This window comes from Patella vulgata, chromosome 1, assembly GCF_932274485.2.
Source record: "Patella vulgata chromosome 1, xgPatVulg1.2, whole genome shotgun sequence".
In the NCBI taxonomy this organism is placed as follows: domain Eukaryota; kingdom Metazoa; phylum Mollusca; class Gastropoda; family Patellidae; genus Patella; species Patella vulgata.
In genome coordinates, this window is record NC_065879.2 from 62,392,907 (window position 1) to 62,416,658 (window position 23,752).

A 23,752-nucleotide genomic window follows, 5' to 3' on the forward strand; every position below is an offset into this window, starting at 1 on the left:
TATATATATATATATACCCCACTGGAATATCTTCTCATCACCTAAAATAAGGAAAATAAAATTTTACAAAGAAGTTTCAATCTCTAATATTATGCGCTGCTCATCAATTAAATTGTATATTAATAGAAATTATATCATAATTATTTTAGACTATACGAGTATAATATCTGCTTTAATATCATGCACGGGACAGTGTATTTTAATGTCTTTGTATTCTTTAAAGTCTTGACGATTGTTTTGTCGCTACCCCATTCTTAGAAAATATAAAGATTTTTGGATGATGTGAATCGATGACAGAACATTGATTAAATTCTACAGTTAGTGCAGGTGAGTCAACATAAAACATAGTGATGAGATGAAATAGCAAGCTGATCTTATCGATGGTGATTTAGAACCTTAAATCGATATTCAATGTGTGTTAATTTAAAAGACCGTCTTCATTTGCAGAATATTGTTTCGTGGTTTCGTAAAAGATTATTTTAATAACATTTTAAAACATCAGAATGATAAGTTATTTAGTAAACGTTTTGGGCTGGACGTCGGCTCTTCTTATTTACGACAAGCAATCAGGTATGTACATGTATTTATATATGAATCTATGTTTACTTAAGTTTAGCAATAGACTATTTTAAACGATTCCCACTTGATACTTTTTAGGCATAGCAACTATAGTTTTGTTGGGAACAGTAGTTGGGGGAAACCCATGAGGTATAAATGAAGTTTTGCAGTGGATCAGTAAGACCCGTTGAATATATATAATTACAATTAATGATAATTATTTTACTATTATTATTTTATTTATACATATGCCTTTTCCAGTGTGTTACACTTGCGTTTTCAAACTCTCAATTAAACCCTTGTAATGGGCTGGGTATGTTGTTTCTACATTTTTAGTTTTCAATTCAAATGCACCCGTTATTTTATTTCCATTACTATCTTCAGAATTAAAGGACAATATTGCTGTCAGTCATTATCACATAATGTGATAGAACTGGTTGAACACGTTCCATTTTTTCTCGTTTTCTCTTATCTAGTGACAGTTAATTATTTTTTGGAATTGTCAGATATCCTCGCACAATCTCATATAACAACATTTGGTCTTCGAAGGAATTATTAGTGAGCTGAAATTCGCCCGTGAATCACTCGTCACTTCAGTTAGTTATACAGAAGGATAACTCGTGTTTTCCTTTTGAGTTCGTCACTTCCTTTGTTGTTCTTAGTGTTTAACGTCCGTTTCCACCGACAAGCCTTATTTTTCATTTTTATTATCTTAGCGCACGCGCAGGGGTCTTTCCTGCGGGAGGAAACCGGAGTACCCGGACTAAACCCACGAGGTTGAGAAGGCGCCCCTATCCCCAAGCCACATACGCTCACAGCAGGGATCGAAACCACAGCCGCAAGCCAGAGGTGATCGGCCAGCTAGAGATCGAAGCGCGGCACTCTAGACCACCAGCCATCCCAACCCCCCTTCCCTTGCTTGAAAGCTTCATAACGCATCTATCGTAGCAATGATCTCTGTGTTAAAATAGGGGGGTTGGGTGGCCTGTCATTGAGTGTTAAAATTATATTTGGAACGTGTTTAACCAATTCTATCATATGTGACAATGACTGACACCAATATTGTCCTTTAAATATCGATTGGAATCAACAAACATGTGACATAAAAGGAAACAATGAACAATGAAGAAATAACAACCCTGAAAGATATAAATTGGTCTATACTACGTGACTTGAATCCGGTTTTAAACATACCATTAATCAAATCCATCGATATGATCATACATAAGTGTGTACATTTTGTCTGGGGTAACCAATTAGACAGATCAGGTTTCTTTGAACTTTAAATAGTTGAAGAATATAAAACCAAAGAAATGATAGTCAATGGGAAAATTAAATGTAACAAACATTTATCATGAGAAATGATTAAAATGGAAATATTCAAGCAGAATGGGACCTAAAACAATTAAAAGAATTAGAAAAAAGATTGGAAGGTTTACAAAACAAATATACACTATAATTAGTGATGACAAGAGAATCGCCTGTCCAACCTTGTGGGTTCTCTGCGGGTTCCCCTGTTTCCTTTCACTGCTACGCGCAAGCGAATTATTGAAATAAAATTGAACCATATGCTAGTCCCGAAATGACCTAGTGATGTCGAGTGGTCTTTAAACCCCATTTCTTTCTCTCTCTCCCAATTTAGTTTAAGACGTGAGGGTACACAAATATATTAAAGACAGAAACAAAAACGATTCAGCCAAAAAAGTAATCTCTACGCTGTACAATCAAAAAGCACGAGGACACGTAATAAACCCACAAAATGTTTTAAACGAGATTAATCCATTTGATCAAATTCTTTATACTTCAGAAATAATTATAAATAATGGTTATGATTGAAATAATGTAGATGCTTGTGTTAAATAGTGTGGAAAGGACTTACAACTGATGGTGAACCTAGAAATGTTGTAAACAATTGGATAATTGAGATTATAAAATAATGACTATAGTAACAGGATGCAGATTTTAAAAATATTAACTTATATATAATAAGTACAGGCAAAACAGAGATTGATTAATATCTTTTAAATGTTTATTTCAAGCAATGTCGTGTTTGGACCACAGAGAGTTTTAAAATATCTAGAGGCGTAAGACAAGGATGCCCTTGTTTCCATATGTATTTATTTTATGTGCTGAAGTATTATGAAGAATTTAGAATTGCAAGCAGATTTAAAAGAAAACAAATTATAATAACTGTGAAATTTCCCCTGTCGGGGCTCTTAGCATTCTAGTGTAAACTACACATTACCAAACAATATCAGAATTATAAAAATTAATACATGTATAGTAGTCTTGGCATTACTAAAAGATGAAATGAAGTGAAACAGAGTTTAACGTCCTACTTTTCTACACAAAGCAGACTAATAAAGAAGCTCGTCTATATAATGTATTAAAACACATCGATAATCCTATATACCAAAATTTATTTATCAAGTATCTATGTTACTAACACCAAGTGGGGAAGTTCTTAAACAAATAGACAGATGATATTGAAAGTAAAGCCAGGAAAAAGCATGTATACGAATGAACAAATGTGATGCATAATCGATAAAGGTGGATATTTTGCTTTCGCTAAAACAATAAAGATTGCTTGGGTGAAAAGAGCCTTACAGAACGACACTCAAACAAGCAATCCTTATCAACCCTTTTAAATTCAACTTAAATCCGAAAAATGTAACTAGTATTAAAATAATATATTTATATGTGATTTTTTTACAACCTGGACATATAACCGGTAAAGTCAGTGGCCAGTTTATTTTATGTGTATATATTATTTTCAGCCAATATGTTTGTGGATGTATCTTCAAGTCTTCCGCAAGATATGATGGTGGTTGTGGTGGAATTTGATACCCAGCCCAATATTCTTACTGCGCTCAGAAACATGGATACAACTCAGAATCATAACAACTTTAATGTTATATTAATGTGTTCAAAATATTGTGTTACATCTGTTCTCAGTCAGGTAAAGTTTAATTTCAATTTGCCTATATGTAGATGTGATATGATATGTTTAACTATTCTAGATTAGCCAGATATCACTTTAAACATGATTAGAAGTTTGAAATATATTTTTCTAATGAGGTCGTTTTACTTGGTATCTATTTGGAATCAACATTAAACAATCTGAATTATATACCCGATATTTTACAACACACAGCTAGCGGTTGATTTGTGTAAACTCAGATTCAACAGAGTATCCGTTGGTTCGCAAATCATGCGCCAAAATTTATAGAAACTAATTTTTTGCCATCTCATTAGACATATTATAGTTTTGTATTCATCTTTTAATTTAGTACTTTCTAATTGACTCAAATGTTTAGGTTGGTTTGCGCTTGGGCCGATTCGAGTTGTGTATTGTTGCGCTTCTGCGCTACATTGTTTGTTACTATGTTTTTTTTAAAAAAAAAAAAAACTTACGTCATACTTATAAATTTCGCTGAGGCAGTGCTGTGACCTTCATAAACCATACGAGACTGGGTAGGCTGTTTGAAACCGATTCTCGATAATGCGTGGATGACCATAAATCTTCATAATACCAGATTTAAAATGAAATGAAATGAAATGGGGTTTAACGTCCTACTGTTCTGCTCCTATACTGGGCTAATGAAGACGGGCATACGTCATACCGTGTGCTATGAGGGAAATTTTGCCCGGGCAGCGGCACTATCGCCTACTCTTATATCGAATTCCAACTGCCAAGGGATCTTTTACGTGCATTCCAATGTATACACGGGACCTCGGTTTTTTGTCTCATCCTAAGGACTAGACAGCTGTCCTTGTCAGGCCCCCGTTCTTCACCACTGACAAGGGGAAACCACGTCGGAAAATCCAGATGAACTTTCTCGGGCAATGCAGGGAGCGAAAACCCGACCTCCAGGCTAGCGAGCCAGCGTCTTAACCACCTAGCCACCGTGGCTCCCACCAGATTTAAAATCTAATACCATGTAGTTTAAATATTGCTAATTTCCTTCTGACCAAGATATGATCTTACAGTGTATACCAGCTCTGGCACAGTGAGAGAGAGAGAGAGAGAAATGGGGTTTAACGACCACTCGACACAAACTAGGTCATTTCGGGACTAACATATGGTTTAATTTTATTTACATAATTCGCTTGCGCGTAGGGGTCTTTAGCAGTGGGAGGAAACCGGAGGATCCGGAGAAAACCCACGAGGTTGGACAGGCGACCCTACTCCTTGCCACGTACAACCGGGGATTCGAAACCACGCCAGTCGACTCAATGACAGACTTTATGATACAGCGCGCGCACGCTAACCATTCAGCCATCCAACCCCCCTCTGGCACAGTGGATCAGTTCAATATTGTAATAACCCTTTGTTTTCACCAAATTGAACGTTTATTATTCAACCGAATTCTGCAGTTTAAAGCGACACTATGTAACTTTGTTTATTACTCTCCTTACTTTTTAATATTTACAGTCAGATGGATACGAAATGGAATTTGGCAGTTTTACATCATTTAAACACAGGTCGAGGTGGCTAATAGTAATGGAAGAGTGGAAAGATTCTGATTTTTATAAGTCGTCCCTGGATCATATCACAATCGTCCAACACAGACAGAATGTACCCCACAACCCTAACACAATCCAGGTAAATATGGGTAAAGTTTTCTTATCGTAAGAATAACATTACGTCATTCTTTTTTTCCGATTCAAAATGAGTCATTAGTATATCTCGAGGATAAAGAGGCTATAACAGAGGCCTTATTCGTGAAAACTTAATCTAAAATATTTAAAGAATACTGATAGTTCATTGGCTTAACACTAAAACCATAGTATAAATTTTAGCTCCTGGCATTCTTAAAATAATTTTGTTCATGTTTTCTTGAATAAGGCTCCAGTTCAAAAATAGATAGTGAAAAATTAATATATTGAAAATTTCATTTAAATTACTTTATTGAGGGCGTAGTTATGACTTTAAAGATAGATCGTTTATTATCGTATCACCGGTACTTGACAACAGGGACTAAGTCTCGATTATCCATTTATAGTTAAATTCAAGTCTATTTAAATATCGGTCATCTGATGTTCTAGAGAGTTTATTATAGGCTTGTCATGTGAATAAAATTTCGTATAAGATTTGCAGCCAGAAAAATGATCTTCAGTAAGCAGATTTAGGTCTTACATAATGCATCTTTAATCGAAAATTTAGATATTAAAGTGATGAAATTAATTGGATCTTCTATTCCAGTCATACGACAGATATTCACAATACCAGTTCTTAACTACACATCCTTTAAAAAACATCACCCCAGCAAGTCAATACCTTGAGGTAAAACTGATCTAATGAGGTTTTTATTCTTCTGTTGAAATAACAAAAAAGGAAGATCAAACTGAAATATGAAATTAATTCAAAGGTCAAATTTGAAAATAAAATCCTTGTTAATAACATATTTTATAATCAAACGCGTTATTGTTCTGTTCTGTAGAAAAACCTCGACTTACATCAACTAATGTGGCGCCCTGGACGGCAACGAGAGTTTAGTAAACGCTCGCTTAATTGCTTACAGTGGAGTGAAGATGATATTTTCCCTAATATAAAATATGCCTTAAATGGAATACACTTTAGAGTGGGGACAAAAGAGGTAAACTGTTTATATATTTTTCACTTTATTCAAATAGTGACTTGTGTCGTGTATGCTATGTCTCTCTAGACCACCCTGATACATCCCTTCAATTTATTTACACTCTAACTTAAGTTCTTTTCAATGTAAGTTAGGTAGCAAAAAAATACGTATGTATGATCTGCCAATTCTGTATCCAGTATAGCATAAAAGAGTAGCCTACTAATGGTTACGATTATTTAATCCTGTCAGAATAGTATAGTGATATTAAGTTATTCAAAGGATAACATTAACATACCAAACTTTCGGGATGGGGCCTTTTCTGAGTTTTATCTACTGTAAATATCCCTTATTCTGTTAGTAATAATACCCTTCCATACGCCTTCCATAATTCCTGACAAATGGACAGAAACGACAGAGAATAAGCGAAATTTGATATTCGGGAAAATGTTTGTATCCTTTAAGACTACAGTATTGAAATTGGGGAACTGGTAGGCATATCTACTGTCACAGATGTGTAAACAGTATTTCCATGGAGTACTTGGTCTTAAAATAAAACAAAATACCAATATATAGCTAGGTATGTAACAACAATAATAAACGAAATCAAACAGGGTTTAACGTCCCACTTTTCTGTACCAATCGACCTAATGAAGACGGGCATACGCAATGATATGTGCGGTTGGGGAACCTTTGCCGGGACAGCGGCGCTACGGCCTACAATTATTTCGAATTTCTTTTACGAGCACGGTACGTGTCGTTTTTTTATCGCAAATTTTTTTCAGTGTAAGTTACGGTTCACCTGAAAGCAACGGAACAAAATAACTATTAAAAATATGGATATCTAAAACATTAATATTTTATACCTATCGAATATTTATTATTTTTAATATAGCATTATATTGGAATGTAAGAATAAATTAATTTTTATTAGAATCTGTTCTTATTTAGTAATACATTATATAATAACATACCATTATAATTTAGTTTGATTGTGTCTACGTTCTGTTGCTTTCATAAAGGTATTTTGAAAGAGTTTTTAAAAATCAAGCTCCGAAACAATATTTCTGCTAATTTAGGTGCATACATATATAAATCAGATTATAGTGCATTGAGGTCAAAACGGCGGTAATGCTTCGCATGTTTATTCGACCCTATTTCGATGAATGCAAGAGAAAATAAAAATGCCATGTCAGAAAAGCTAATTAATGTCTGGAATCTATTTAACAGTGGGAGCCGTTTGTTATAAAAGATTCATCAGGAACAGGTGACGGATATAAAGGTTTATGTGTTGATATTTTGAAAGTCATCTCAGCTCAACTTAATTTTACGTAAGTTATTTATTCCACTAAAAATAATTAAAGATTTTATTTTTTGTTTATATTGTCTATTAATAACTGATGAAATAGAGTTTGCATTGCTGTTGGGGGGGGGGGGGTCGGGATGGGTAATTCGAAACACGAGCATCTATTCAAAATATAGGGTATGATGTCTGAAAATCTTTTTGTGTGGGTTTCGGACTCCCTGCACACACACCCTGAAATATGTGTGGGTGGGTGGGTGTGTGGGTGTGGGGGGGGGGGGGGGGGGGGGTGCGCGCTCGTGTCTCTGGCGCAATTCTTAATGGATTGTCTTGAAGATTTGTATACTTATTTCTTATGCCTTAAGGGTGATCTCTATTGTATTTAATGCATGTCCCCGCCCAGGGGCAGAGCCACGCCCATTTTGTTGTATTTGTTAGTCGTCTGCAGGCCGCACTTCTTAACAGATTCTTTTGAAACTTTGCATACTTATTCCTTATACCCTAAGGATCACCCCAATTGTTTTTGCTGCATGCCCAACCCCTAGAGCCAGATCCACGCCTATTTTCAATTTGTGTGTCTGTGTGTCGCCTACAGGCTGCAATTCCTAACTTAATGGATCGTCTTGACAACTCTTCATACTTATTCCGTATACCCTAAGGAGGTCCTCTATTATTTTTGGTGTATGCCCGACCCCCTGGAACAGAGCCACGCCCAATATTTGTGTGTGTCTTTGTATCGCCTGCAGTCGCCTGGGGCGGTGTCGCACCCACTTTTTTTGTTAATATTTAGTCTGTAAATTTTGCAAAACAAAGCCAATGCCTAGCTTTCTTTGCCCCTTGTCATATTACAGTCATAGCAGCTATTTCATTCTCTTCATTGTTATAGGTATGCAATGCTACACGGTCTGAATCTGAACTTAAAATGGTGGCCATATGTCGATCGTATTGAATTTCCACTAGATCTATCACTAAACCGTCGTGACGCATGCCGGAGAAAATTTTGATGTTTTTGATACATTTTGCTCCAAATATTGCTTGTAAAATCTCCTAAAGAAACAAACCTCTATCATTTTTGAGTCAAGAAATCTCCTGACATTCATGAACCCTTGTTGTTGTTACCTAGCTATCACTAGAAACACCATTTCCCACAAGGACGCCAAAAGTGCCGAACGCGTCTAGATTGTAGTGACCATAGAATGATAAATACTTTTATTCGATCCTTTTGATATTTTGAAACGCCACTGGAAACACTAATCGATATTCATAGTTGTCATCCGAGTAGAAATACAAACATTGAGGTGTGTTTATACTATTTTGTAGTTTTTCAATCGTACATTATTATCCCCATTTTGCAGTCTTTGGAATGTTGGTGATGGCATTTAGAATAGAATACAAATTGTTGGAAATTATGACAAATATTTAGGAGATAAACACTTCCTGTTTCGCATTTAGAGGATTGTTATTGCGCAATAGACATGTCCTGAGATCATAAGGACCCAAGATGCGTTAGCGTCGCGATTTCTAATGTAAAATCTCAGGACATGTCTATTACACAATAACACCCCTCTAAATGCGAAACAGGACGTTTTTATCGACATTGTAACATGCTATTTTAGCATTTTAAAGGAAATTACTAACACAGAGGCGTGTACAATCGACAGTGTCTAATTGACCAATCAAAACGCAAGATTCAACCTTAAGCATGTTACAAGGTGTAATTACTGTTAGTGGACAAATTATGATAAAACGTAGTAAGGAAGAAACCCCTAGTCTTATACTGAATAGTACAATATACATCAAAATATACATATTGATAATTGAAATCATCGAAAAATAACATAAGAGGGTTATTAAAATGCGACTTTCGAGGATGACCGGGTGATGATATTTCCATGGTAGCAAGATATAGAAAGGATGCAGTTACAGCTTACAAGAGGATTACGGTACTACAAACAACTACCGTCCAATTACCGTAACCGGATGCAACGATCCTGAGATAGGTTCTTGATGTTATGTTCTGGAGATTAGAACGTTTTGTATTTTATAAAGAAGTTCGCTACTTTTTCTTAAAATTGTATTTTGATTGTGCGAATTTCCATTTTGTTATGTTTAGAAATGACGCTTATATCGTGTGTGCTGTTATTTTATTGTGTGTACCACGATATGATGATGCGGTCGATATTTGGTTAGTTTTAATATTTGAGCAATATTCACGACCCGTCCTATCATCCCATCTGATATTGAATGGGGTAATATACTATATGATGTTATTTCTCTTAATAGATATAGTCTATATTTTCCGACTGATAATGAGTGGGGTAGAAGAATAAATGGTGAATGGACTGGTTTAATCAGAATGCTACAGAAAAAGGTCCGTTTGTAGATTTCTATTACTTAAGCACACCACTGTCATCTAGTCATTCGAATTACCGAGTTCGCATGTATACCATTAGCAGCAAACCACTGGAAATCGAAGAGCGGGTCGTATAGTTTACTGCTTGATCTATGTATCTATTCACTAGCTCGGTTGGTGTAAAAGGGTAACACGGTTTAGCCCCATTTCATGGTCGCTGACGTCCAGTTATTTACTTATTGTTAGCCTTCAACAATGGTCACATACGTCCAGTCATTTACTTATTGTTCAGCTTGCGTGTATTTTTCATTGTTTTGGTATATTTGTTTTTGGAAGGAAGCGGAGATGGTTGTGGCCCCCATTGGAATATCTCCAGAACGTGAACAAGTTATGGACTTTACATTCCCCTATCTATTCAATCAGGGGGTCGCAATGTTTCGATTACGGCACTTACAAGATGAAAAATGGTTAACTTTAATCAAACCATTAACATGGGAAGTACTGTTATGTATTGGTGTATCTTTAGCCGGAGCAGCTTTTATATTTCATATTATTGAACTTATTAATCCCTTCTATCTGACGTCACCTAACCAATCATTCTGTAGAAGACTGGAATATTTATATGGAGCGTTGGTAGCACATGGTAAGTTGTGTTAATAATGATTAACATTTGTAGGGACTTAAGATAATGAGGTCGAAGTCGTTGGAAACTCTGGTCTCTATATCTCCTTCACTTTCAAATAACACAAGTTACGTAACCTTGCTCTTATAACAAGAAGGGGTCAAAATATTTTAAAAAATAAATATTAATTGGAAAATCCTAGATTTTGATCAGATCTGTTATTAGTGTGCCGATTGAGAAAATGGTTCCAAAAAATGTCTTTTATCAAATTATTTGATTTTAGGTAGCACAAATCAACCCGAGGCAATGGCAGGGCGCATATTTCTTAGCTGTTGGTGGATATTTTGCATCATTTTGGCAGCTTCCTACAGTGGAACTCTTGTAGCAACTTTGACTGTCACCAAGGATAAATTGCCCTTTGATACATTGTCAGAAATGGTAAATCAGAAAGAGTATACTTGGGGAACATTTTCACAGACTCTCTACGTCCCTCTTTTTAGTGTAGGTATTACATGCAGACAAATAAATATAAAACAAACACTTTTAGATAGCCGTGAATAATTCTACATCGAAAGAAAATAAATCACAATTTTGTGATAGTATAATAACGGGATTTCGTATTGCAGCTTGGGGATCACGTGGCTAAGTGGGTAAGACGCTGGCTCGGTAGCCTGGAGGTCGGATGTTCGATCCCTGCATTGGCCGAGAAAGTTCATCCAGATTTTCCGGCGTGGTTTCCCTTTGTCAGTGATGCAGGACGGAGGGCCTGACAAGGACAGTTGTCTAGTCGTTCGGATGAGACGAAAAACCGAGGTCCCGTGTATACATTGGAATGCACGTAAAAGATCCCTTGGCAGTTGGAATTCGATATAAGAGTCGGGGATAGTGCCGCTGCCCGGGCAAAATTTCCCTCATAGCACACTGTATGGCGTATGCCCGTCTTCATTAGCCCAGGTTAGGAGCAGAACAGTAGGACGTTAAACCCCATTTCATTTCATTTCATTTCGTATTGCAGCTTAGCAATTGAATTAAACCTAAATTAAACAAGGTTCTATGGTTCTAAGTTTTGTATTTCTTTTCTGGGATTTAAATTATTGTTGTAAACCGAGACTCTATCAGCCACAACGTGTTCTACAATTCGTCACATGCAATAAACGGAAATTCATTTTAAAATTTTACCATTACATACCACAACATGCTCAATTCCGACAAAGGTTTCAAAGCAGACACTTCTGAACCCCGGTATGGAAGTGTATAGGTGTCAATATTGAGGTATAGATATACCGCGATAACGTAATATTATATCAAATAGGGATCGTTGGGATGATTTTACCCCAGAACAGACCAGTCTTACCGAGTTAAAATCGACGCTCCATAGATCATTTGGGTTGAAACAAACTTTTGCCAGCAACATGTACAATGATAGACATAAGAACTGCAACTATTGAAATCACCACAAAGGACAAAGCTTGCTATAGGGCTGTCATCAAGTACCTGCAACTGAAAGGACTAAGCCCAACACAGATACATGCCGGCATGGTCGTCAATTTAAGGGATAGTGCCACTTCCTTTTCCACGGAAAAGAAGTGGGCTGCGGAGTTTAAGCATGGCAGAAAGAGCCGTGACGATGACCCGCGTACTGGAAGGCCATCAAGAAAACATTACCCGGGTGCATGACATGGTGATGGCGGATCGACGATTGACCACTCGACATATTGTCCGTTAATTCAATTAACTCGGCATATCACCTAATATATTTGCGGTATCTATTACGTTGTTGACCCCTGGTCCCCTATAAGCTTCCAAGCCACTGGCACGAAAGTTACTATGTATATATAACTTCATTCTGTCTACCTACATGTAGTAACATCGAAATTCCATTCCAAACAATTTGACTGCAGTGGTGACTGGTATCGTGTATGCGTGCTCTCGCCTCAGCTCTTTACACACCGGTTCCATATCCTAATTTAATGCTATTAAATTTCTTTATTCAGGAAACAGATGATCAGATATTTCAACAGGTGTGGAGCGGTATTGTTCGCGAAAATCAAACGAACCCGAATATACTGAGCGGTGATGCGGATGTGCAATACGATTTGGTTTTAAACTCAAAGTATGTGCTCTTGGCGGATTCAAGTATTTACGATGACTGGGCATCACGGAACTGTGATATTAAAAAGATCAAGGAAACTGATTTCTCATTTGATTATTCCATTGGTTTACAAAACAACTCAGCTTACACGCGTCAAATATCTCACATGTAAGCAAAGCATAATGTTTTTTTCTACTTTTTATAAAATAACTGTACAACCTTTTTACAAAGTCTTATTGACGATTTGTGTCTCTTTATTCAGTAATGTTGACGAAATGTCTTTCAACATAATTTACTGTCTATTATACAAACTGAATACATGTCTTATTTTGTAGAACATTACTAGTACTAGAAAGTAATTTGATGGACATTTGGAAAAGAAAATGGTGGCGTTCAGAAAAATGTGATTCCATGACCCAAACTATTTCTACAGTTATTGACATTGCCTCCTTACAGAGTGTCTTTTATTTTTTACTAATTGGTTTATTTTTGGCTGTAGTAACTTTGTGTTTCGAGATGATATATGTCTCCTCTAAAAAAATAAAAACATAAAACTGTAGCGGACGTAGATTGATTCCAATTGGAACAATTCGTCTGGTAGCATTCAGATATTCTATAATATATTACTCTATTATTACATATCATTCCGATATTCTATAATATATTGTATATATTTTATATCAATGGTAACATTTCATTCCCATATTCTCCAATATATTACTTGTATATATTTATTTACATATAATTCCGATAGTCTCTAACTTGTATATATATTGTTACATTTCATTCCGATATTCTCTAATATATTGAAAAGAAAACAAACCACATTATTTTAAGCTAGCGCTTTCAGTTCCATCGGAACCTCTTTAGACTTTAATATGATAGCGTAACTATATAAACAAAAATAATAGCAATAGAATGACGTCATATCCGATCAGTATACTAGGGCCTACTATTATTATTAACAATTTGATGTCAAATTTAGTTAAATATACTCTTAAAAAAAAAGTAGGGGATATTCAGAAACAATACAAAACTGCAGAAATGCACTGCTGTTTTTATTAGAGGTAACCAGTGTATGTTAATAACAGGCCAATTGCCTACACATGAACACAAACAGTTCATATGGGCGGCTTATCTAACGGTCCCATTTCACTCGCAAAGAGATACACTGTCAAAAGTGAAAATGGGCGTTTTTGATTTTTGTCTTAATAATGAGTAATTGTTCCACCAATCCTCAGACATTCAGCAATTTGTCGTGGCATGCTAATAATCAACCGTTCAATCACGATTTGGGGCAATCTGACCCACTCCTCTTGCAGTGCCACGGCCAATTCTTGCAGTGTTGTCGGTTTATGTGACGTCGACGAACAGGTATTCGGATCAAATTAAACGTAATACACTAAAACAAAGATACGCTTAACAGAAAATCTTATGCAAGAACCGATAGGAAAGCAAACATGGATAAGATAAACCAGCAAGCGGCAGTTTTCATCAACCCTTCCTTGAAGTGTCAAATTTGACAATGAACCCCTCCCACGTGTATGGCGCTATAAATTGCGTGTCGCACATGCAGCTCGGTGGTTCTGTTGGGGCGATAAGTTTTTCATCTGTGAACATACTCTCAAAGCATGTCAAGTGTCCATGGCTATTTATTATATCACAACCTGCATAGGTATTTGCATTTCAATATCCCCTTTTCCATTGAAGTTTGTATAGTTACAAAAGGTGGCGCCAAAAGTTATATCTAATTTAGTGTACCAAATTTCCTTTATCCCAAGGACAGGCTAGAGTATACGTTGGCTCTACTTTCGTTCCCATAGCAATACCTTTTAATCAAAATAAAATATATTATTGGATATGACCAGATCAAGTGCGTTTAATATAAAAGATTTTGTAAAACAATCTGGTATCTCTTCTGGATTATCTATCCAGTACTCAATAGCTTTAAATCCTAGTGTTCGATCAATATTATTTCATGTATATAAGTTTACTACATTAAGGCTAATAAGTGTACAATCTGATTAAAACACAGACCCAATTTCGTTTCGTTTTTATAGTTCAAAATTTCGATTTTACTTGTCTTTACTACACTTGGTTCTGGAAGCGTTGTTATTTAACTCGTGTTCTGCTTGAAATGAGGGGTCAGTCAATCAAATGGTCTGTCGAATCGAACGTTTGACCTTTTTTGCGCGGAACTGTGGGTAGACATTAGTGGCATTAGAAATCAAAACAAAGCAACAGTAGATAAAAAAAATACATGGCGGTCGCTAATTGGTTAATCGAATGACTGACGTAATCGGGTCAAATGTCGCTTGCATTCGGCAAACCTCGACAGATTCTACGCATCTAATCTCGGCTGTGTGACGAATTCCGCCATATTGGAACTATTTTAAAGGTCCCGGATGAAAAATGGTTGCGCCCATGGAGATTTCTGTGGAGAGTGTATTATATCAACAAACGTCAAGTTTGGCATTCGGTTTGGGGAATTACCAGGGAATTATATCAAACCAGCAGCCTTGAGACAATATCTCTGCTCGTTTAGTTATATACACTCGACAAAAGACGCCATTTTGGGACTTTTTTGTAAAAGCGGCACGTTTCCTGTTAAAGTAAACCGGTAGCCGCATCGCAAATGTATGGGCGTAGGTACATATCAATTACTATCATACAGCCGAGGTTAGATGTAGGGTACCGGAATCTGCCGAGGTTTGCCGAGTGATATCGCTTGCTTGGTACCTGACGTCATAGAACGTGAACTCCCACTATAACTTGTTAGATCTACATATTGGTGGAAGCGGACGTAAAATACAACTAACTACTACTACTATTGTAGTGTAGGCCATCGAAAGTATAAAAAACGAAACGAAATATATGATCTATATTTTAATTAGATTGATAAGTGTACTACCTGGTTCTACGGATTTAGGTAACTGGTGTAGAAAATCAATGTCTTCACAAAGAAAACTTTTATCGTGCGTATATAATGGTTTGAGAATAATATCAATAAAATTACTGAGCCTTTGTGTACCAATTGTTCGGCCCTCCAACTATAGGTCTAAACTTGAGGTCTGGTGGATTTTCAATGCATATAACTATACTTTTGTTAGTCTTAATTTGTTCTTGGATGAGTTTACTTTTATGAAGTTTTGGAAAACCATAGAAATTTTGCCGTTTGTGGTTCGAATTCGGTCAAATATTCATATTCTTTATCAGTAAATTGACAAATGAAATCTTTTAGAAAATGCCTTATATTACGTTTTATATTACTATTGATATTTTCACTAGATGGATTATAGTATTGTTTATCTTGGAGCATTTGTAATATATTAGATTGATATAAGGACTTGTTTAAAATTACAATCACCCCAGCTTTATCAGCCTGTTTGATAATTATGTCTCTATTGTTTCGTAAATTAATCAGGCCTAATTTCTCTTGCGCATTAAGGTTATTGTGTACTATAAACATACATTATGCAAGAGCTAAATCTGCCTATTGCAGGTCTTTCTTTAGGCCTGAAATGTTTTTTTAAAATTATTATTAATTAGACATTAATTAACTTAACCATGCCATAATCAACTCTCGGTGGCATCGGATTTCTCCGATATTAAATAGATTAGAACAGTTCAGCCATATTTTGATTTAAACTAAAAATGGAGGAGCGAGACCTGGCTTCGAACAACCAGTATGGTGGTTGAAATTATTGCACACGTCTTGTCAAACCTCCAAAAGCTAATATCTTCGCTCGCAATAGAGTGATTTGAATGAAATTTTCAAATTATTCATTTTACATTATCTATTTTCGAACTATTATATCAAGAATGGCTAGCTATTTATCTAAATCTTACATAATATAATATATACATGGTTTTATTTATGGTTACATTCATTCTGATATTCTATAATATATTGTATATATTTATGGTTTCATTTCATTCCGATATTTTATAATATATTACTTGTATATATTTTATATCTATGATCAAATATCGAACGTTAGAATAGTTACCTTAAACAACTTCCAACGTGGAAGGTCTTATGAGGCGCCGATTTAGACTTTATTGTCAACTCAAAATATCTATATGCTAAACTTTAAAAATATGACAGACTTGGTAAGTATACTAAACAGCAAAAAAACCCAAAAAAAACGTCAATGCGTTTTCAAAATCATGCAGAGGCACTTTAATCAAATCATTCTAGAAAACGACTTACTAAATGGATCAAAAATTTTTTTTGTTCTCCATTGCCTGTGCAGGGCCGGCGGAAGCAATTCTTGATTGGGGGGGGGGGGGCTTCCATGCCTAGGTCCTTTTAGGCATGGGTCCAGGGGCCGCAATAACCTTGAGAAAAGAGTACTTGCGGACCCCCCTAGCCCCCCCCCCCCCACTCCGCCGGGCCTGCAGTGTGTCGCCAGTTCTGGTTTTGTTGGGAAGCTGTGGACGTTCACGTCGATGGCGAGGGGTGGGGATCGGTCCACGGTAAGGTCTAAGGTAATGGATGTTCTCTCTGGTGAGACGTCGGCGCACTGTATCGGTACTGAAGGGTCTTTCGTGTGTTCCCACTGTCTGACGTGCTGTCTCAGATGCCTTTGTGAAGGGATTCTGCACGTGCTGTCGCATAACATGGCGGTCTTGTCGCCTTGGTCTACCAGTTCGGGGACGATCATCCATGGTGTTGGTGACCCGGAATCATTGCTGAAGTCTGTGGATGGTCCGAACATTGACCTGGCGTTGTAGTGTGAATGATTCAACCAGGTATGGGGGTGTATTTTATAGGGCTGGTCCCGTTGAACAGCACGTGCAGCATGAGTTACATGAAAATCATAGAGAACATATTACCATCTCAGAAGTCAGGTTGCCTTTTTGAGAACATTTCCTGTGTTCAATTCTGTGTTTGGGAAGGAATCTTATTGATCAGGTAAAGTTGGAGATGTGGTCACAAATATACAATAAAAACATTTGGCAAGTTCTATGCAACATACCAACCTGATGTGTCTTTTGCTGCTTAGTATATGATGATATGAAGACTTAAACTTGGTTCTAAACGTCAATTTCTAAAAAGCCTAGTTTTGTGACGGAACGACTCATAGACTCGAATAACAAGACGCAGGCAAAGCAAACTTCTAAGACCGGTAATCCGAGTCTGGGCCTTTACATCGATTCTATAGGGATTTGTAGTGTTATACTACGAGGGCTGACTGAAAAGTTCTAAGTCTGAAAAGAATAGACCAGTTGGGTTGAAACAAATTTTGCCACTAACAGAAAATTAAGTACAATCATTCAATGAATATAGACATAAGAACTGCAACTGTAGTGTTTTTATTGCCTTCGTACCAGATCATCTTGTGAATTTACACATTGAAGTCACTAGAAAATGGACAAAACTGGCTACAGAGCAGTCATGAAGTACCTGCAACTGAAAGGACTATAACCCCAACACAAATACATGCCGACATGGCTTCCACTTGTGCACGAGAAAGAAGAGGGCTGCGGAGTTTAAGCGTGGCAGAAAAAGCCTTGAAGATGACCCGTGTCCTGATATGCCATCAACGGCAACCATTCAACAAAACAGTATCTGGGTGCATGACATGGTGATGGCTGATCGACGATTGACCACTCGACATATTGCCAGTGTTGTGGGCATGACCACATTATCGCCAACAAGTTACGAATGACAAATGTTTCTGCAAGATGTGTGCCAAACCCTTTGACTGCGGATCAGAAGCGTGTCAGATTCCTGACGTCCCGTGAAAACATATTGCCAGTGTTGTGGGCATGACCACATTATCGCCAACAAGTTACGAATGACAAATGTTTCTGCAAGATGTGTGCCAAACCCTTTGACTGCGGATCAGAAGCGTGTCAGATTCCTGACGTCCCGTGAAAACCTGCGCCATTTTGAAGCAGTTCCTGATAATATTTTTGGCTAGATTTGTAACCACGGATGAGACCTGTCTCATTTTTCCTAGTAATGATGAACGATTATTTGACCGGCATTCAAGCCTTGCAACATCGTCGACAAAAGTGTGTACACGTCGAAGGGGACCATGTTATAGAAGAAAATGGCAACCGTCAACTTTGTACAGGTCTTTAACAGGTAGACTTAGAACTTTTCAGCCAGCCCCGTAAATCTCTGATCTATACAGCTCTTGCCACATTACCAATCATCTTTCCTCTCTCACTCTCACTATTTGTTTCCTCGTTCTCTCATTACAACATTTTGATCGCGAATAGATGATGTTTTCTGAAATGAGGTTGCAACCAACAGAAGGTTGGGAACCACTGCGCTAGTTTAATTAAGATAATTCTATTGGTATGGTAAATGTATTGTGGCTGATGTTATTATGTCGTGATGTCGTGATGTCGCCCTTCATAAGGTGACAACCCGACATCACGACATCTTAACCCAACACCACGACAACCCGTGATGTCGTGGTGTCGGGTTGTCGTGATGTCGGGTTATCGGCCATTTTCCTCTCAATGATTATGTACACTGATCCTGGTGTTGGTCAAGAAAGTTCCCCGGGATTTTGCAGCGTGGTTTCTCCATGTCGGTAGTGCAGAACAAATGACCTGATAAAGAACAGTGCCTAGTATTGTAGGTGGGACAAAAAACCAAGCTACAGTGTACACACTGGCGTGTACATAAAAGAATCCTTCACATTTGAAATTCGATGAAGAAATACGGTCCATTGAAAATTTCCGCCATATCACTCTGCATAGCGTGTGTCCGATTGGTCCAGAAAAGTAGGAAAATGAAATGGGGTTTAACGTCCCAACTGTTCTGCTACGAGAGCCACAGTGGCTAAGTGAGTGAAAGCCTAGCTTGCTAGCCTGGCGGTCGCGGTTCGCTCCCGGTGTTGGACGAGAAAGTTCATCGAGATTTTTCGGCGTGGTTTCCCCTTGTCAGGGGTGCAAGAAGGAGAGCCTGACGAGGACAGCTGTCTAGTCGTTCAGATCTTTACTAGCCCAGTCCTTGCAGAACGAAATGAAATGGAGTTTAACGTCCTAATATGTACACGGAACCTCGATTGTTCGTCCCATCCAAAAGACGTTATCCCCTGCCAGACCCTGTACCACTGTAAAGAGGAATCATGCCGGAAAATTCCCGATGAGCTTTCTCGGCCAACGCAGTGATCGAACTCGAAACCTCAACGTTAGCTAGTCAACGTCTTACTCACTGAGTCACCGTGACTACCAGAAAAATAGGACATTAAACCCCATTTCCGGAGTGATTCCTCCTTGACAGTCGTGCAGGACGGGGGGGGGGGGGCTTGGCACTGAAAACCGAGGTCCCATTTATCTATTGACGTGCACGTAAAAGACCCCCTGGCAGTTGGAATTCAATACAAGAGTAGGCCGTAGCGCCGCTATCCGGGTAAAGTTTCCCTTATAATACACTGTATAGGGTATTTCCAACTTCATTAGCCCAGTCGGAGCAGAATGAAATGAAGTCAAATAGATTTTAACGTTCTGTAGTTCTGCTCTGGGCTAATGAAGGCGGGCTTACGCTATTCAGTGTGTTATGAGGGACTCGTCGTCGTTCAATTTAGAGCATTATGACGGCGTACCGTTTTCCCACTTGAGAATTGTCGCCATTCAAATCGTACTTACGTTTCCGACTCATGTTTATAATATAATTTGAAATAATAATATTCAATTAATCATGCTTGTAAATTTTACAAGCCGTATAAACACACAGTAAACGAAATTCAACTATTAAAATATTTTATTCTCTTCGAAAAGAATTATTTCTTTTTATGTTTTAAGACCAAACCTCAAATAATCACCGCTTGGATTAATTATTAGGAGGCAATAATGACATGAGAAGTATGGGGTTTCCATAAAGCCAACGATATCGAATTATTGCATCTGTACATTCTGAAAAGAACTCTTGAAGTCAGACAAAGCACTAACACGTCTGTGGTCTATTTTGAAACTGGACGATACCCTTTAACTGTTATGCATCGAAAATTGCGAATATTCAGGCAATGTTGTCCTTAAAGCTTGTTATAAAAACATGTTAACTAACAATGATAAATGGATTAAATAATGTAAAGTCTGAATAACATAGTATTGCTATTGGTTTGGGTTATATATGGTAGAGAAAAATGCAAGTGGGGGTGGGTTTTTTGGGGTTTTTTAACCCAGATATTGTCATTTTGTTTATATGACAGATCTTCTAAATGTCAAGAAATTTTAATTATTTTTTTTATGGTCTTTATTGAAAACTTAATACTAAACTTTTTGTAAGACCTTTCAATTTTATGTGTACTTAAAACTGAACTTTTAAAAGAACTTTTTAAAGTAATAATAACTTTTGTTATCGTCAATAATTGTTAATTATTGTTTCGTGTGTATTTACCGAAAACGTAAAGTGGCATTAGGTTAGATCATTTAAAGAGCTGACAGTCCTCGCTATAATATATAGTTTTAAAAAATAGATAGGGCTAATGAACAGGGGATATGTTGAAAATTTCATTCAAATTACTTCACTCTGAGCCTAGCTATCGGCGATACAATTATAGTGTAGCCTAGATTGTCATTGCTACCGTGGTAACGATGATGAACAAAGTCTCGATCCATTTTTACGGTAACCGCATCAACCGCAAACCGTGTTTAAATCTACTTAATATCGAAGCTATCCGATGGCCTTAATAAGTTAATTACTGCCTAATTAATAATTTATATGACATTATTAAAGGCCTAAAGAAGACCTGCAATAGACAGATTTAACTTCATAATTCCTGTTTAATACTGAACTTCTTGATTGTATGAGTACCCTTTGTTATTGTATTGGCGCTATTGAGCAGCTTTTAGCTGGATTTTGGACGCCTTGTAATTGAATAAATTATTAGTAAAGATACATTATGTAAGATTTAGATGATATAATAGTTCTAAAATAGATAATGCAAAATGAATAAATATACTGAAAATTTCATTCAAATTACTTTATTCTGAGCGAAGATGTTAGCTTTAGAAGGTTTGGCAAGATATGTGCACTGATTGTAACCACAGTACTGGTTACATGACTGAGCCGTTCTAATCTGCTTAAAATCGGACCCATCCAATGGCATCGAGAGTTGATTATGGTCTTGTCATGTTGATAAATGTTGATATAACATTTCAGACATAACGAAAGACCTGCAATAGCCAGGTTTAGCTTTTGCATAATGCATGTTTGATTATTAAATATTATTATTATTTATAGAAATATTGTTAACCACTTTGATGTCTAGTCTAGACATTAAGCCAATATTTAAAAAGGAGATAACAAATTTAAGATTACCTAGTCATAAATTGAGACATGAAACTGGAAGATAGGTATCACTGCCGAGAGAAAATAGAATTTGGGCACTGTGAAAATGATGAAATCGAAAATGAATATCACTTTGTATTTGTGTGCCCTTTCTTTCCTCATGGGGCAATTGTTACAGTATTACTTTTTATCAGGTTCTTGATTACAAAACTAGTTTAACTTCATATCATACTTTTATTCTTCTCCTAACATATTATATACAAACATCGTAATGTTAAAGACACCCAGAACTAGCTTGTATTGAGGGAGCCATGTCCTAGCTTGGCACAAATGTGCCAACTCTCAGGCGCTCTCCCTCGTTCCGTCTCGTCCCGTGCCAAGGCGCCCACGGCCGCCGCTCTCGTGTCCTGACTGTCGATTCGTTTGTTATCTGGGTTTATAAACCCTTCCAAACAAAGGATCTTAATTAATGTATCATATATCATATCAGGTTTAACATTCGATACATGCTAATCAGACAAAGAAAGTTTAAATAAAACATGCCAACAACAAGTTAAGATTTAAGATTACATAATCACATAAGAAAGGCTACCAAGAACTCTAGGGTTCGGACAGGTTGATATTAAAATCACTTCCATGTGTCAAAGTGGCAGGAAGCGTCTATAACATCTGTGATTATGTAACATAATGTATAGTTGTTTTTGGAGGGGTTTTTTTTGGGGGGGGGGGGGGTGACATCCTCACATTGTCGAGATGGGCTTGTGCCTCTGTAATGGCTCTGATACAGCCACGAGCCAACGTAACTATTATCCACTTGTTTATTTTAGATAATTCTGTTGGTTTGGTAAATGTACATACAATAAAATAGATAAGGTTTTATGTATTATGTCTTTCTATATATCTTATCTCAAAGAGACATAATAAACATATGTTTCATAAACATAAAAATTGATTCACTAATCCAGTCTAAGAACACACGGTTTACGGAAAATTGGATTAGGGAACCGGTTAGAACTATGTTGACGCCTCACCATCAATTTGAATTATATAAACAAAAAAATATTAAAGATACATTATGGGAGATTAGATAACGAGTTGGCAGTTGTCACAATAATAGTTAAAAACTACATAATGTAAAGGCAATTTGCTGAAAATTCCAGTCAAATTGATCCACTATGAACCGAGAAATAAGCGATCGAAAGTTTCGCATAACCTCGGTCATCATTACTGAAGTCGGTCCGACAAAAATCATAGTCTTGATTATCCATTTAATTGTTAAATCGAGAAGGAAAGTTATGCAGCAAATCGAATCATAATTCAACAATTATCGCAGGCTAGCGTTGACATCGAGAGTTGATCATGGTCTTGTCATGTTGATAAATATCTAGATAATAGTTGATATAACATTTCAGGCCTAAAGAAAGACCTACAATAGGCAGATTTAGCTCTTGCACAATGCATGTTTATTATATACATACGAAGCATAGCTTATATATATGAAGCTACATATTTGATAATAAAACAAAACAAACATTTATACATAATTATAACAGTTGGCCGCTCCATTAATTATTAGTAATGTTATTATTTTTGAAAGAAATTAGAAATCAGATCTGAAAGTACGACAAAAAAAAATGTGGTAGAGTGAGCCTTCGTCCAGCTGCTGCACCACACCCGTAACAAAAACGTATAAATTAATGGCGGGATGGTTTGTAATTTGATTTAAAGTGTTTAGAACCGTTTTGACATTTTAAACAAATTATGAAGTATGAAATGCGCGTTGGTTTTATTTTGATCTCCTGAATGGGCATTATATGTACCGATATCAGCAAAAATAATATTTGATTCCACCCTACCTACACGCCCCCCACCCACCCTTCCAAGCCCCTGCAGGACTCCAACACCCACACCCAGTCGCAAACATTTGTTAAAATACACCCAACCCCCGCTTCATCTTTTTCTGATATTGAATCTCACTTTCACAAG

General features: G+C 36.8%; 1 protein-coding gene across 1 annotated transcript; it reads left to right on the forward strand.

Annotated features, from left to right (window-relative positions):
* Window positions 1–2,598: 2,598 nt before the first annotated feature.
* LOC126813634 (probable glutamate receptor) lies at window positions 2,599–16,718 on the forward strand. Its single transcript, XM_050539166.2, has 11 exons — window positions 2,599–3,108; window positions 3,336–3,517; window positions 4,994–5,164; window positions 5,765–5,845; window positions 6,003–6,158; window positions 7,368–7,468; window positions 9,724–9,811; window positions 10,130–10,436; window positions 10,699–10,916; window positions 12,410–12,675; window positions 12,843–16,718. Exons 2-11 carry the CDS (start codon window positions 3,341–3,343, stop codon window positions 13,057–13,059), a joined length of 1,782 nt encoding a protein of 593 aa, XP_050395123.2. The 5' UTR covers window positions 2,599–3,108; window positions 3,336–3,340; the 3' UTR covers window positions 13,060–16,718.
* The last annotated feature ends 7,034 nt before the right edge of the window (window positions 16,719–23,752 follow it).